We start from the raw sequence: 18,040 nt of genomic DNA, 5'->3' as shown, positions 1-18,040 counted from the left end.
CATTCCTGTGACTGTAGTTTATTTATCTTCCTCTCCCATATTGCTTGTTTTGATGGAATTTCCTCCACGCCAGGCCTTCGGAGACCCCCCTGAACCCTACTTCCTGTTTGAGCAGCACCCAGCTCCAGCTTCGGCAGTGGAGGCTCGAGCTGTCCCGTCACTACTCGGGAAATCAAAATATTTTATGTCCCAGCTTCCTGCCAGGGACCGAAATTGGAAGAGATCCTTATCAGCAGAGTTTATTGTTTTTTAAAAGTCATTTACTGGTTTATTACTGTCAAAGCCGTGTTCCCGCTACAATAGGCTTGGCACGCGGCCCCGGCCTGGGTGTGAACAGCTGCACGCGGCGGCGTTCTCGAAGGTCCCAGAACCCGTCTGCGCACGCGCAATCCTCCGCCCCGGCACGCGGCGGTTTCTCGAAGGTCCCAGAACACGTCTGCGCACCGTGTTCTACTGGGACCCATACTAAGGCATGGGCGCTGGGCCCCACGTGCAGCAGAGAGGGATTGTGGGAAGTGTTTTCATGAAGGGGACTTCATGGCTCGGTCAGCAAGGCTCCAGCGGCCTTCGCGCGCCTTCAGGTGTCTGGAAGCGCTAAGAGTTTGGAGTCCCGTGCACACTGACAGAGGAGAGGAAGGACTGAACATCCAGGCACTCAGTCTGAACTCCACCAGTCCACTATCCTGCACAGACGCACAGAGAAACCTCTGCGATTTTCTGCCAACATGCAACAACAATACAAGCCACACATAGTGGCACCCACACTTGACAACTGAGTGCACTTGGGAGTAGCTAAAAAAAACTACATTGGCCACGCACACATGGAGACAGTTGTCCCGACTCTGCAACATATAATAGTGCATTACACAAGTGGCAATCCACATGCATGTAAAGCTAAGTTTAGTCAAACCATAAAGCATTGGTGCAAACACCTGAGATCCTGGTTTTGCAGGTTCCTCTAAACGGGCAGGAATAGTGCCATGTACAGCTACAGACATTGGACATTTCATTTCATGCCTATATATCTATCGGTATCTAGGTGCAGAATACAAATTCAACAATTCACTATACCCACGTGCAGTATTAGTGTAATGCATAGGTGCAAACATTTGCAAGACACCTATTTATACTTGTGTGCAGGATGGTGCGATATGCAAGTGTAAACCAAGGCTGGGTGTCTAGAAATAAGAAAACGTGTGCAGGCCTAGTGCATGCACGGATGCAATTCTGTGACAGTCCACGTGTCTGAACCTGTATATACACAGCAGATTGGATCAATGCATAGCACCGCACCTTTAAACTACAGAAGTAGCTACTGTGCAACATGTGAAATGATAAATCTTCCAATCACTCAAGTTAATACTACTAGGATGTAAGAAGCAGTCTGCCCTACAAGAATTCAAATCTTTGAAGTTAGCGCGTGGGAGTTGAGCTCACTAAGACACCTTAAATTCATAAGGGAAAGTAGTAGAGCACCCACCATTCGGCGCATTTTGGATGCTGCATGCCACCATGATGGCTATCTACTGCTGATCTGGAAAATCCATTTCCATAGCCACCAACGGTGGAGGCCAGAATAAACAAAGGGTGAGGGAGGGGGCGGTAGGGGGCAGAGCGAGGCAGTGGTGGTGGGGTGAGGGGGGACGGGTTAAGAATTTTAAAAAACGTACCCAACGCCGCGTCACTCCTGCTGGTCTTTTCCTGGGTTCCAACTAATCCCCGTAGCTCAGGTACAGGGCTTAGCCCGTGGCTGCGTAGCTCAGGTACAGGGCCTGGCCCGTGGCTGCGCAGCTCAGGTACAGAGCCTGGCCCGTGGCTGCGCAGCTCAGGTACAGAGCCTGGCCCGTGGCTGCGCAGCTCAGGTACAGAGCCTGGCCCGTGGCTGCGCAGCTCAGGTACAGAGCCTGGCCCGTGGCTGCGCAGCTCAGGTACAGAGCCTGGCCCGTGGCTGCGCAGCTCAGGTACAGAGCCTGGCCCGTGGCTGCGCAGCTCAGGTACAGGGCCTGGCCCGTGGCTGCGCAGCTCAGGTACAGGGCCTGGCCCGTGGCTGCGCAGCTCAGGTACAGGGCCTGGCCCGTGGCTGCGCAGCTCAGGTACAGGGCCTGGCCCGTGGCTGCGCAGCGCAGGTACAGGGCCTGGCCCGTGGCTGCGCAGCGCAGGTACAGGGCCTGGCCCGTGGCTGCGCAGCGCAGGTACAGGGCCTGGCCCGTGGCTGCGCAGCGCAGGTACAGGGCCTGGCACAGGGCTGCGTAGGTCAGGTACAGGACCTGGCCCGTGGCTGCGCAGCTCGGGTACAGGCCTGGTCCGTGGCTGCTTAGCTCAGATACAGGGCCTGGCCCGTGGCTGCGCAGCTCAGGTACAGGTAAATGGAAGACCGGGGCCCCTACCTAACAGGATAAACCCTGGTAAGGTAACTAGACTTTTCAGAAATTTACGAAATCGCACGGGGTTACGTGCAAGTATTTAGACCACACAGGTTAGACGCTGAACAAAAATTCAGATGCTAATGGATAAGTGTAAATTTTGTTTACTGTTCATTTTATTTTTATTTGTTGTATCAAAATAGATTTTATTCACATTTTTTTTATATGTCCTTTTTTCTAAAAAGATTTCATGAATTTTTTGTCTTTACAAAGTGCATATTGTTACATGTGACCATATACAATCAATTATAATATTCAATCATAGATTCATCAATTGAAATGTACAGTCATTTTACAGAATACAGAACCAATTCCTCTTCAACGCGTTTCGGCGGTTAGCCTTCCTCAGGAATTCTGTATTTTCTATGTAGTCAAGTGATACTGGACCGTAGATGGAAATTACTCCTTGGTAGATTGGGGAGTATGGGTCTAGTATCCCTCTATTGCAGAGGTCTTCAATCTGTGGGCGCGACCCCCAGGGGGGTCATGGAGTCCTTGGAAGGGGGTTGCAGATTCTACCAGAGCACGCAGTTCCTGGCGGTGGGCTGATCGAGGGTGCTCACTGCGGAGGCCTAATTCACACAGAGGTGTGAAAAACATCAAAGCCTCATTAACAAGTAAAAGGTCTTCTAAAGACCTGTCAAGTACTCGGGTGTGGAAGTGTGTGTGTGTGTCCCTGAAGCCGTTTCGAGCTGGGGGAGGGGGGCTGGGGAGCAGGCTGTAGTGTAGCCCTTTGAGGACAATGCATATTGCGCGCCTGGAGCGGAGTCCCATGACACATCCCCCGCACCCAGCAGGGAGGCACAGAGATGCCCTCCCATGATCGGGAAAGAAGGAAGAAGAGCAGAGAGATACTGACCCCCCCCCCATGAGAGAGGCACAGAAAAGGTGGGTGGATGAATGATGGGTGGATGGATGTAAGGGTGAAGGATGGATGGATGTGTGAAAAGGTGGGTGGATGAATGATGAATGGATGGATGAAAGGGTGAATGGAAGGATGAAAGGGTGAATGGATGAAAGGGTGGATGGATGGATAAAAGGGTGGATGGATGGACGAAAGGGTGGATGGATGGACGAAAGGGTGGATGGATGGACGAAAGGGTGGATGGATGGACGAAAGGGTGGATGGATGGACGAAAGGGTGGATGGATGGACGAAAGGGTGGATGGATGGACGAAAGGGTGGATGGATGGACGAAAGGGTGGATGGATGGACGAAAGGGTGGATGGATGGACGAAAGGGTGGATGGATGGACGAAAGGGTGGATGGATGGACGAAAGGGTGGATGGATGGACGAAAGGGTGGATGGATGGACGAAAGGGTGGATGGATGGACGAAAGGGTGGATGGATGGACGAAAGGGTGGATGGATGGACAAAAGGTTGCATAGATGGATAAAAGGTTGCATGGATGAATGTTATGTTATGTTATGTTATGTTATTTGTACACTTCTATAGCGCACGGCCACTCCACTGGAGTATACCGGTGCTTTGACGAAGACTCCCAACCGAAGATGGGGAAAAAAACATAACACCAAAAGGGCATACAGACATAAAAACAGCCTCAAAGATTACGGTAAGAGCCAAGTCTTAAGGGCCTTGCGGAAAGACAGAAGACTGGAAGTCTGTCTTAAAGAGATTGGAAGATCATTCCATGCATGAGGGGCTAAGTGCCGAAAAGACCGTCCTCCTACTCTTGCCCGTTTGATAGTGGGAACACTCATTTTTGATAAGGACGAGGATCTAAGAGATCTGAGAGGGGTATACCAAGACAGTCGTTTGGAGATATATTTGGGGCCTATGCCATGCAGGGCCTTGAAAGTCGTGGTCAGTGTTTTAAATAAAATCCTTTTTGCAACTGGTAGCCAATGCAATGTGGCGAGAAGATCCGTGGCTCTGGCTTTCCTTGGAAGGCCAAAAATGGCTCGGGCTGCAGAATTCTGGGCGATTTGCAAACGCCTGACCAGATATTTGGGAAGTCCCAGAAACAGAATGTTTGCATAATCCAGCCTGGAGCAGATCAGTGCCTGGACAATAATTTTTCTGTGCTGGATAGAGACTAGGGGGAGAAATTTGCGAAGCATCCGCAGGATGCCGAAACATTTCCCAGTGAGAGATGAAATATGTGGTCCGAAAGATAGCTTGTTGTCAATCACCACTCCCAGATTTTTGGCTTTCGCAGACGAGCTAGTGGGAGGAGACATGTCTTTCGGCCACCAGGTTTTCCAATCGGGTTCAGATGTACAGCCAAAGAAGAGCAACTCCGACTTGTCGGCGTTGCACTTCAGCCCATGGCATCCAAACCACTCAAAAATAGCACTCAAACATCCGTTGACCTGGACACCATCAAACTGACCATCCCTGTTACTTACAAAGAGGAGCTGGGTGTCATCAGCATAGCTGACAATCCGGGCGCCAAAAGACTCCGCCGTCACCGCCAGGGGGGCCATAAAGATGTTAAACAGGAGGCGGCTTAAGATGGAACCTTGCGGGACCCCCACTTCAAGCGGTGACATTTCAGCAGAGAAAGGTGGCGCCCAGATTGTCTGCCGGCGGTCGGCTAGGAAGGACTTGAGCCAGTTCCACACCGTTCCCCGCAGACCAAAGTCCCAGAGTCTGGAGAGAAGAAGTGCGTGGGGAACGGTGTCGAAAGCCGCCTTCAGATCCAGCATAATCAGTACCACTTTTTTACCAGCATCCAACTCCTCCCTGATGGCATCTGTGACTTCAAGGAGCGCGGTCTCCGTGCTGAAATTTGCACGGAAGCCGGATTGAGTACCATGCAATAGACCCCTTTCTTTGATAAAATTGGAAATAGATCTGTGAGCAAACCTTTCTGTCACTTTCGCCAGAGCAGGGAGTAAGGAGATGGGTCTGTAGTTTGCATGAACTGCAGGGTCGAGCGCCGTTTTTTTTTATAAGTGGTAAGATCATGGCACTCTTCCAAGCTTTGGGAACTATCCCGGAAGAGAGTGACAGATTCAAGATGGGATTTATCAAGTCATTAAGAACAGGTGCCATATTTGCTAGACACTTGGCAGGGCAAGGATCCTGTGGAGATCCGGATTTGAGACTTCTCAGAATAGCAAGAGAATTCTCTAGATCTAATGGGGGAAAATTGGACAGAAAGGGGCCATGATCTGGCAGGGGACATCCCAGACTTGTCGTATGCTGCTGGAAAGTGGCCTGGAGGGAAGATTGAATAGAGGTAATTTTCTGTACAAAATAGACAGCTAAATCCTTCAACCAAGTTTCGGAGTGTACATGGGTCGGAGTGTAAGCAGAGGGAGAGGTGAAGTCTTTAACCACCCTAAAAATTTCCTTGCTAGAATGCTCCGCTTCATCGATTCTGGATTCCAGATAGGATTTTTTACCTTCCCAAATTAGTTTATGGTAGGCCCGAGTCTGCGTCTTAAAATTTAACCTCTCAGAAAGATCATAGGATCGCCTCCATGCTCTTTCTGCTTTCTTGAGATCTTGTCGTGCCTTTTTTAGGTGAGGGGTAAACCAAGGAGCAGATGTTCTCTTGTCTGCAGAAGTATGTTTCTTGGCTGGAATCAAGCTCTCTAGACGGTCTGTGAACCAATTATGGAAGAGATCGATGTACTCCTCTACATTGTTAGAGGTGGGACACGGGAAGCTAGTTAGAACATTTGATAGCATCTCTCTAGTAAGAAGATGGAAAGGTTTGGAGAGAGGCTTTAGCGACCCTACTGGTTGGGACCGTGATGGAGCCATGACAGAGATGGAGAAAGTGATGAGAAAATGATCTGACCACAAAACTGGCATGGGAGGGTCGACACAGATAGGGACGGTAGAAAAAATCTGGTTAAGCGTGTGGCCTTTATTATGAGACGGTCCTGCCACATAAGGAGATAGGCCAAACACGGAAGTAATATCTAGCAGTTTTAGAGTGTCCGGATCTGAACTATTATCCATATGGATATTTAAGTCACCTAATAAAATGCAATGATTAGACCTAAGGCATGGTATTGATAGGGCTGCCTGTAGTTCTTCCAAAAACAGCCCCACCGTTCCTGGTGATCTGTAGACCAGGATACCAGTACAGGCCTGGGAAGATGAGAGCTGGAGAGTAAAGCCTAATGCTTCGCAGCCCTGTATATTGTATGAATGATGGATGGATGTGTGAAAAGATGGGTGGATGAATGATAGGTGAATGGATGGATGGATGGATGAAGGATGGATGTTTGGATGGAAGGATGAAAGGGTGGATGGGTGAAGGATAGATGGATGAAGGATAGATGGAAGGATGAAAGGGTGGACGGAAGAAGGATGAATGAAAGGGTGGATGGATGAAAGGATGAAAGGGTGGACAGATGAAGGATGGATGGATGGATAGATGGATGGAAGGATGGATATATGGATGGATAAAAGGTTGCATGGACGAATGATGGATGTGTGAAAAGGTGGAGGGATGAATGATGGGTGGATGGGTGGATGCAAGGATGGACGGATAAAGGATGGATGGATGGAAGGATGAAAGGGTAGATGGATGTATGGATGGATAAAAGGTTGCATGGATGAATGATGCATGGATGGATGTGTGAAAAGGTGGGGGGATGAATGAGGGATGATGGATGAAAGGGTGGATGGATGTATGGATGGATAAAAGGTTGCATGAATGGATGTGTGAAAAGAATGATGGGTGGATGGATGGAAGGGTGGATGGGTAAAGGATGGATGTATGGATGGAAGGATGAAGGGGTGGATGGGTGAAGGATGGATGTATGGATGGAAGGAAGGATGAAAGGGTGGATGGGTGAAGGATAGATGGATGAAGGATAGATGTAAGGATGAAAGGGTGGACGGATGAAGGATGAATGAAAGGGTGGATGGATGGAAGGATGAAAGGGTGGACTGATGAAGGATGGATGGATGGAAGGATGGATGGAAGGATGGAAGGATATATGGATGGATAAAAGGTTGCATGGACGAATGATGGATGTGTGAAAAGGTGGGGGATGAATGATGGGTGGATGGATGCAAGGATGGACGGATAAAGGATGGATGGATGGAAGGATTAAAGGGTAGATGGATGGATAAAAGGTTGCATGGATGAATGATGCATGGATGGATGTGTGAAAAGGTGGGGGAATGAATGAGGGATGATGGATGAAAGGGTGGATGGATGTATGGATGGATAAAAGGTTGCATGAATGGATGTGTGAAAAGGTGGGTGGATGAATGAGGGGTGGGTGGATGGAAGGGTGGATGGGTAAAGGATGGATGTATGGATGGAAGGATGAAGGGGTGGATGGGTGAAGGATGGATGTATGGATGGAAGGATGAAAGGGTGGATGGGTGAAGGATAGATGGATGAAGGATAGATGTAAGGATGAAAGGGTGGACGGATGAAGGATGAATGAAAGGGTGGATGGATGAAAGGGTGGATGGATGAAAGGATAGACTGATGAAGGATGGATGGATGGATGGAAGGGTGGATGGATATATGGATGGATAAAAGGTTGCATGGACGAATGATGGATGTGTGAAAAGGTGGGGGGATGATGGGTGGATGGATGCAAGGATCGACGGATAAAGGATGGATGGATGGAAGGATGAAAGGGGAGATGGATGTATGGATGGATAAAAGGTTGCATGGATGAATAATGCATGGATGGATGTGTGAAAAGGTGGGGGGATGAATGAGGGATGATGGATGAAAGGGTGGATGGATGTATGAATGGATAAAAGGTTGCATGAATGGATGTGTGAAAAGGTGGGTGGATGAATGATGGGTGGATGGATGGAAGAGTGGATGGGTGAATGGTGGATGGGTGAAGGATAGATGGATGAAGGATAGATGTATGGATGTAAAGATGAAAGGGTGGACGGATGAAGGATGGATGGATGAAAGGATGGATGGATGAAAGGGTGGATGGAAGGGTGGACGGATGAAGGATGGATGGATGAATAAAAGGTTGCATGGATGGATGGATGGATAAAAGGTTGCATGGATGGATGAATGATGCATGGGTGGATATGTGAAAAGGTGGGGGATGAATGATGGGTGGATGGATGAAAGGGTGGGTGGATGGCTGAAAGGGTGGGTGGTTGGCTGAAAGGGTGGGTGGATGGCTGTATGGATGAAATGGTGGATGGATGAAGGATGGATGTATGTATGGATGGGAGGATGGGAGGATGAAAGGGTGGGAGGATGGAAGGATGAAAGGGTGGATGGATGATGGATTAAAGGTTGCATGGATGAATGATGGATGGATAAAAGGTTGCATGGATGAATGATGGATGGATGAGTGAAAAGGTGGGTGGATGAATGATGGGTGGATGGATGGAAGGGTGGAGGGGTAAAGGATGGATGTATGGATGGAAAGATGAAAGTGTGGATGGATGAAGGATGGATAGATGGATGGAAGGATGAAAGGATGGATGGATGTGTGAAAGTGTGGGTGGATGAATGATGGATGGATGTGATGAGGTCTAACAGGCGCATTTATGGTTGTCAAAAGATGATGATGAGGAGTACCAGTTTCTAGAAACTTTTGTCGGAAGGGGGTCCTTACCACTAAAAAGGTTTTACAAGGGGGTCTCGGTATCAAAAAGTTTGAAGACCTCTGCTCTATTGGCTGCTCAAATGACGGAATTTCTCAAATGGTTAATGGAGAGACTGGATGATCGTCTTTAATCTTTGGTTTTGAACTTTTGAGAGGATATTGCAAATTATTGCTTGGACACGTGCTTGTTGTCCATGGAGATCTGTTTCTAAATCGACCAATCAAGAATGGGCGGTCACAATTTTATTTGTTTGACGGTAGACCTGGAGGAATCTTGAGTAATTACGGGTTACAAATCATGGCAACAAAATAAAAGTGGCCCCCCATTAGTGATTTAGATGTAGAGACATAATGTGCAAGTATTTTTACAAAGTATTACAAAGTATTAAAGAATGCAGGGATTTGTGCTTGCTGCAGGCAATGTTTGTTTAATTATCAGGGAAAGTATATTAAAAAGGGGCCCAGCAAACCATAAAACAGGCCCACATACATACTTACGAAAAACCGTCCCACACACCGACCGGTCAGGCCAGCCCATCGGGCACTGGCTAAGGACTCTAAAGGCCAGTCCGACCCTGCCCTGGACTAATTTCTGACTTCAGGATGGCAAATTTACTGTCAAATCATTCATAGGCTTTTTTGCGTTTGTGAAGTGAAAAACTCTGATGCTTTACAACAGTGACTCGAAGCTGCCTTGCTCTCTTCCTCATCCTAACTGGACTCAGAAGATGTGCCGGTGTCCGAGGCATAGGTTTTTGATCAGCTGAATTTGTTTCGATCATTGGTACTCGTGCTGGCCTCAGGCCGCCCAGCAGCTCTCATGAGCAGAGGGGTGGGTTCCCACGCGGCAGCAAACGCAGAGGCCCACCCTCTTTTCCTGTCCAGCATGCTGATCTGCTGCTTGGTGGATCATTTGAAATCTAACAGGCCAGCTTCCTTTAAAAGCACTTTCAGGGACCAGACATTGTATTTACCGTGGTGCTTCCTGCGTGAAGGTAGATACATAGCTGGGGCCTCGGACGTGAAAGCACCTTACATCAGTCCGTGCGCTGCGCCTGCTTGTAAGAACCTCCAGGCGCTCCACCAGGACGGTGCAGAACACAAGCTCCCCTCCAGCAAAGCCCCACCGCAGAGCGTTGTCAGGGGGTGAGGTGAGGTAGGGGGTGGGGGGAGGGTGGGGGAGACAGTGCTGGGTGCCAACCTAATACCTTGTTCCATGCATTCCTGACAGCACAGAATGAGAAACTTCTCTTCTGCACGACATTTTGTCTGACCTCTTCACTTTTTTTCAAGTCGAGGCTGCAGATGAGGAAACAGCAGGATTGCCCGCTGTTTCACATCCAGATTGAACAAGCATTTGCAATGCAAACGGTCTCACATTTACTTGAGTTACAGGTTTGACTCTGTAAATGACAATGTATTTTACCCATGTGTGTAGTGGGCTTATGTGAGTTGTTGTGGAATTGTGTGGTGTGTAGTGGATTTGTGTAGTGGAATTAAGTGGCACGGTGTGCAGTGGAAATATGTGGATAGTTATAATGCGGTATTGAGGGTACTGGAATTTTGTGGAGTGGGATTGTGTGGTCTAGAATGTAATTATGTGGAATGGTATTTTGTGTTGTGGAGTGGTATGTAGAGACACATCCATGGACCACAGAACCCACAGACACTGGCAGAGACGGACCATGGGAGATGCACATCAGATATACAGGTACAGGGGAGAGACAAGCACATTGGGGAGACAGGCACATGAGAATCACAGACACTGCAAGACACAGAGCTAGAGAGCCAGGCCACAGAACCCAAGACACGGAGAGCCAGATACATAGGAGAAACACATGGGCGAGGCATACACTTGGCAATCACAAACACTGGGAGACAGACACTAAGGTAGAGTGGCAGTGATGGATCCACAGAACACACAGACACTGGGAAAGACAGACATTGGGGGATGCAGACACAGTGAATCAGGCACTAAAACACAGAGACAGCGATGGACCACAGACACTGAAAGAAACGGACCTTGGTAGATACAATGTGAGATAAAGGTACATAGGAGCGACAAACATGGGAATCACAAACACAGACAGACACAGGCACTCAGACATGGAGACCAAGAGATGGACCACAGAACCCGCAGATACTGGGAGAGACCGACCTTGGAAGATGCAAATGTGAGATAAGGGTACATAGGAGCGACAAACATGGGAATCACAAACACAGACAGACACAGGCACTCAGACATGGAGACCAAGAGATGGACCACAGAACCCGCAGATACTGGGAGAGACCAACCTTGGAAGATGCAAATGTGAGATAAGGGTACATAGGAGCGACAAACATGGGAATCACAAACACAGACAGACACAGGCACTCAGACATGGAGACCAAGAGATGGACCACAGAACCCGCAGATACTGGGAGAGACCGACCTTGGAAGATGCAATGTGAGATACAGGTCTGACCCTTTGTTCCTATGTCATTTACGTTGTTTGAGGTAGGAATGGAATGCAGTGGGCGAAGCAATTTATGTATTTGATTTTGAGTTAACTTACAAAAAGATACATAAAATATAAGAATTGTATATAAAAACTCACATGAAGGGACTCTAACTTTGGCTGTAAAGCAGGCCATATGAGTTTATGAATGTTACTCGTCCTATCCTAATGCATGCACCCAGGACCTTGGACAGAGCTAATTGTAAATGGTTAGTTAAAAATACATAACAATACAAAAACGAACACAAATACTTCCATCTAGATTTAAAATTACATCAGAAAGAGATTTCTTCTAAATGCGCCTCAACAATGAAAAAACACAACAATCTATGTCTCGGCCCTATGAATTGCATCACATCTTCCATGGAGTCAGGAACTACATGGCCCAAAAGGGTATTCAGAACCCTTCAAAGTACTGTTCTAAGGTGAGAAGAGAACCAACCATTTGTAGAAACACGAGTTAAAGACTGGTCCAATAGAATGCTGCTGTGTTGGAGGAGAAGCACACATAATCATAGTGCCAGAAGTGAGCTCTGTGACATGGTAAAGTGTAAAGATCCTACCTGAGAAAGAAAATTCTCCAGGAACGTCGTCTCTTCAAACGTCTCCGTCTCCAGACGGCCTGAACGGAAAACAAGAGGATACAGCCTTAGGATTAATTGTCTGGGGAGCCATTCACAGACATATTTAAGATACCTTTATCCTTGTTATTCCATACATGGCTAAAGATCCCTTTCACCCTGGTTTTCGATTCATGACACATCTAAGATAATTTCACCCCTGGTGCTCCATTCACATACAGATTAAAGATCCCTTTCACCCATGATTTCCTCTAATGGACAGATTTAAGATCTCTTTCACCCATGATTTCCATTCACAGACTGATTTAAGATCCCTTTCACCCATGATTTCCATTCAAAGACCGATTTAAGATCCCTTTCACCTACGATTTTCATTCACAGGCAGATACAAGATCCCTTTCTCCCATGATTTCCTCTCGCGGACAGATTTAAGATCGCTTTCATCCATAATTTCAATTCACAGACCCATAATTTCAATTCACGGACAGATTTAATATCCCTTTCACCTATGATTTCCAGTCACAGACCAATTTAAGATCCCTTTCACCTATGATTTCTATTCACAGACCGATTTAAGATTCCTTTTAACTATGATTTTCCTGCACCAACAGATTTAAGATCCCTTTCACCTATGATTTTCATTCACTCACCCATGATTTCCTCTCATGGATAGATTTAAGATCCATTTAATCCATAATTTCAATTCACAGACAGATTTAAGATCCTTCCACCCATGATTTCCATTCACGGACAGATTTAAGATTCCTTTCACCCACGATTTCCATTCACAGACAGATTTAAGATTCCTTTCACCCATGATTTCCATTCGCGGACAGATTTAAGGTCCATTTCGCACCTGGTGTTCCATTCACATACGAATTTAAGATCCCTTTCATCCCTGGTGGACAGATTTAAGATCTCTTTTGCTCTGGTGCTCCACTGATGAACAGATTTAAGATCAGTTTCCCCCCGGTGTACCACTCATGGACAAAATTAAGATCCCGTTCGCCCCTGGTGTTACATTCACAGAAAGATTTAACATCCCTTTTACCCACAACGCTCCATTCACAGATAGTTTAAAAAAATCTTTTTATTGTAAGAACCAGCTCCATAACATTGCACATCAGTCAGCATCTGAAGTTCATTGGCAAAGGCAAACAGAATCAATCATAAAAAACCCCATTACCCACATTGGCCTACATACAAAGATTAAACCCCTAAAACAACCCTATGCAGTAACAAAGGCACCTCTAATACCCCAGACTCAATCCTCCCCTATACAATTAACCTCCCCCTCCCGCTCGTTCCTTATCCCTCCCAACCCCTCATGCATCCATCGTTATCCACAGTAGCAGTCCGTTAGGCTCAAGGGGTGCAAGGCAACCCACCTCCTCTCTACAAGCAGTGCATACAGAAAAAACAATGTTGTTAGTATATACTCCTTTAAACCAGTGCAGACCCAGATAGGGTATCCATGCAGTCCCCACTATATCGCCTCCATGCCGCCCATATTTTCTCCCATTTCTTGGGGCAGCCTCTACTTTTATAGATAACTTTCTCCGCCCTCTGGCAGCAATCCAAGTCTCGTTCCCACTCTTCCACCGTTGGCAAAAGATCACTCCCCCACAACCTCGCTATATTTCTCTTGGCCACCATACTCGCCAGGGCCAGCCATATTTTGTCCCATTTAGGCCAGGTAATGTCGCCCGTCACCCCCAGGACATTCAATCGGGCCTCCAGCGGGACCTCCGCACCCACCACTTCCTCCATTATACCCGTTAGTCTGGTCCAGTATGCTCGAATTTTGGTGCAGTCCCACAGAATGTGGAAGTGCCCTCTTCTCCACACCCCCGTAAACAAAATCGTGAATCCACGTATCCAATCCTGTACTGCACTGTGCGTGGGGTGTATGACCTATGGAGGATACGTAGCTGAACCAGCCTAAATCTGGCACGAATTGCCACCTCTCGGAGACACTGCAAGGCCGCGCCCCAATCGTCATCCTCCAGCAGTCCGATATCTGATTCCCACTTTTCTCGCAGAGGCCCCAGTGGGTCTGGGACGTTATTTATGGGCTTTTTATACGTGAGGGAGATAGCTTTATCAATCATGGGGTCTAACAGTAGCCTATCTTCCAGCGGGGCATATTCAGGTAGTTGGTCCCCCCTGGCTCATATGTTGGTGTATGGCTTGTCTAAGCTGCTGATAAAGCAAAAATTTGCCGTTCCCCATTTGAAATTCTGCCTGCAGGGTCGTAAAGTCCACCATATCCCCCCTTTTCAGACATCCGCGTCAATACCAATTAGACTCCACTGACATAGACCCCGCAGTTTCGCAACCTAGTCTAGTCTAGACTGGATATTTGTATTGCGCAGCATATCACATCCCAAGGGAGTCTCATGGTGCATGCGGACAGTCCTAGAGAAAAGAAGATGAGTCTGGATGGAAATTTTTAACTAAAGAGCCATGTCTTCAGTTGTTTACGAAAACTCATGAGTTCAGTGGTTGTGCGTATATTTAGAGGAAGTTTGTTCCATAGGAGTGGCGCCATATGGGATAAGGCGCGACCACCATTTCTAACAGTTAGAACTCTCAGATGTGTAAGTTGGGACTTGGAACTTGATCTCAGTTGTCGGCCAGGCTGGTACCATGTCAGTTTTTGATTCCAGTATTTTGGTCCGAGGCCATACATGTGTTTGGGAACCAGACACATGGTTTTAAAAATGGCTCATTTTTTTATAGGGAGCCAGTGTAGGCTTTTTAGGCATGGCATGGAAGAGGATCGTCTGGGTAGGCCAAGGATCAGACGAGCCGCAGTATTTTGCACAACTTGCAATTTCCTAATATGGCACTCATTTATGGCAAGAAGAAGGGAGTTACCATAATCTAGCCTATTTACTATGAGGCCCTGAACCAAAGTTCTGCGTGCTTCAGTTGGTAACCATTTGAAAACCTTACGTAGGCTTCGCATGATTCCGAAACAAATGCCTACAGTATGATTTACGTGGTCCTTCATGGATAATTTGTTGTCCATACGGAACCCAAGGTTGCGGACTGATTCTTTTGGAACAGGGCACTCCCCCAGTTCCGGGGGCCACCAGTCATGAGTCCAGTGTGCGATTGCTCGACCAAATGTCATAATTTCAGATTTGGTGCCATTCAACTGGAGATGATTTAGACTCATCCAGTTATTTACCTCCGGAAGGAAATTGCCAGCCCATAATGGCGTGTGTTCCGTGAGTCTCGCCCCATCCCAGTAGTTCCGTCGCCCGCTTCCACAGCCCCACTACCACTGCTGTCTGGGGCAGTAAGGGCTGACCGCGCCTATCCTTGGTGTAAAGAGCTGCTAAGTAGGTACCGCTACCGAGGACCACCCTATATGCCGGCTCCTACTGCGGGGCAAACGCCCAGCCATTGACATTAATCAGTTGTGTCGCCCAATAGTATAGGCGGATATCCGGAACGGCTAGTCCTCCCTCATATGGCCCCGTTGTAGTTTATTAAGAGCTATTTTCGGGCAACCCCCACTCCACAATAAGGAGCGCTGTTCCGACTTGATTGTTCTAAAGGTCTGTTCCGGGACCGGAAAGGGCGAGCTCTGCAGGACATATATCAACCGAGAAAGGGCCATCATTTTGAATAAGACAGCACGCCCCATCAAGGAGAGCGGAAGGGTCTTCCTATGTTCCACATCACCATGCAATCGTTCTAATTGCGCCAACACATTCAAACGTAGATATTCTGTGTCCGATGTGTGACCCATTCACAGATAGTTTAAGCACTCTCTCCCTAAACACATTGAATGGCTTATGCTTCAGACACACCAGCGAGCCCTACAGTTCAGCTGTAACCTCTTATTAGTCTCTCAAGAGATTATTTGTGCCCCTGCTCTTCTACAAAGAGCTTCCATTAAAGCCTTCTCTCTTGAAGAGCTGGTCCTGGGCTCCACTCAACAAACTAATGAAAGAACAGACCTGAAAGGCCTCCAATGTGAACTGGACCATCACATACTACCTTGGAGGCTTCTGCAAAGATTGTGAACTCGCATACACTGTGATTTGAAATTACCACACAGGTAACTGGTAAGCTTGCTCTGGGCAACTGAGAGGCATAAATATTGCTACCAGCAGGATTCCTCTTCCCATGGTATTTCAAGAAACCCAAGTCCATATCACACAGGATGACTATGAAGTACAGACTGCTTCCACTACCTCACAGATTCTGCAGAGCATGGACATATAGGGCACATGCAGAGGTCTACAGCCAAGAGCTAAGCTCATTAGCCACTGCCCCAACTGAAGAAGATGTTCCATTGCTCTCACTTAATTGCAGAGGGCACTTGTGGAGCTGTACATGCAATCCCTCCCCCAAGGACTGATGACGCTGTCTTAAGAGAAGGGCAGGTAATCATTCCTCTATCCTTCAGGGCTTCTTCACAATCTTCAGTCAAACCTAGCCATGTGCAGAGAAAGCAACTTTCATCTCTTGAAGGTCAAATGTCGTTGCTTCACTCCTGTAATTTGATTATGAAATTTAGTTTCAAGAGAAACTGATACAACTAAAGACTGATTTCTTTATAATTGTAAATATATTTCTATAGCAACTATTAACCCCGACGAGGCAATGAAGCATTTTTGGTGAGTAGCACGCTATTCAGGAGCCCAAAATTGGATTAGTGGTGGATGAGTTGAGAGAAATATAAATTATTATTGGGAGTGGTAGTCGTGTGAGTCTGTTAGAGGATGAATGGGATAATGAATGTATAGAGGAGGGAAGTGCTTAGAGAAAATTGTTTGGGAGTTCATAGTAATAAAAAAGATTGGGATGATTCAGAGAGTCGGTGAGTTGGATTAATAGGATAACCGATGGATAGAGGAGGAAAGAGTCTGGAGTTCATATCAGTAAAAGAGGTTTATGTTGAGTCGCAGTGGATATAGGGGCTATTTTGGGAGAGGAATAAGATAAGCCATAGAGTGGTGGTTTAGTGAGGTTTGGGGAGATGTTATTTTTCTTCTCTCCGGTGACAGTCTGGAGTTCATAGCAGTAAAAGAGGTTTATGTTGAGTTCTAGTGGATGTAGGGGCTATTTTGGGAGAGGAATAAGATAAGCCATAGAGTGGTGGTTTAGTGAGATGTTATTTTTCTTCTCTCCGGTGAGAGATAAAATATATAAATATATAGATAAATAACCACACATAAAAGATATACACACACAGATTTTAACATGATAGGCACATGTAAAATAATTAGGAAATAGACATTTTTACTAGACAAAGTCTCATATGTACATGCACAGTTAAATATTCACAAACTCAACTGAGATTTTCTCCATTTTTGCTGTAAATTAAGTTTTTTTAATTTTAGGAAATATTTTTTTATATGTTTAGCTTCTATGTTTTTATTTATACTTGTCCACCAGTATTTCAATAGTGAAGTACTGATATATGCAATTGCTATAATCATATTTACACATTGTGACAGATGTGTGTTATTATAGGAAAATAAATCCATTAGCATACACTCATCACCCTCTATGTTATTGATGTATTGATCTACTTATATATGGATGCAATGATAAACATATACATATATACACATATATATTTTCACTGAAGAAAACAAAGGCTTAAGTAACGTTATAGTTAGGTGAATAATTCAGTGAACACATTAACGTTTGGACACAGAAAAAACACAAATCCACCAGTTAAAGTGAGCAGAGCTTACTATAACTAGCGCCCCAACCATGCACTGCTTATGACCTCACATATTTCACCACCCATGATAGGTTCTATGACATCATTTTTGACATCACTGATGACATCCTCCATGTTTTCTTTTCCCGCACATTGCTCTACAAAATTACTATGGCGTTAAAGGCCTGGATGAAAGATAGCGGCCTCAAGCTCAACTAGGACAAGACCGAAGTACTCATCCTGGGACCTGCCCCCTCAACCAGGAACGACTCCTGGTGGCCACTGCTCTGGATACCCCTTCCCCCCCCATGGACC

The 18,040-nt window shown here is 46.6% G+C and overlaps 1 protein-coding gene across 1 annotated transcript in view; it reads right to left on the bottom strand.

Annotated features, from left to right (window-relative positions):
• The window catches only part of NHEJ1 (non-homologous end joining factor 1), a 1,360,764-nt gene that overhangs the window by 966,067 nt on the left and 376,657 nt on the right, over positions 1-18,040 (bottom strand). Inside the window, exon 5 of the mRNA XM_086958444.1 lies at positions 12,016-12,074. Within this exon, the coding sequence (XP_086814570.1) occupies positions 12,016-12,074 (59 nt within the window). The remainder of the gene's footprint in view (positions 1-12,015; positions 12,075-18,040) is intronic.

This window comes from Lissotriton vulgaris, chromosome 2_1 (genome assembly GCF_964263255.1).
Source record: "Lissotriton vulgaris chromosome 2_1, aLisVul1.2, whole genome shotgun sequence".
Taxonomy (NCBI): domain Eukaryota; kingdom Metazoa; phylum Chordata; class Amphibia; order Caudata; family Salamandridae; genus Lissotriton; species Lissotriton vulgaris.
This window is presented reverse-complemented; position numbering and strand designations above follow the sequence as displayed.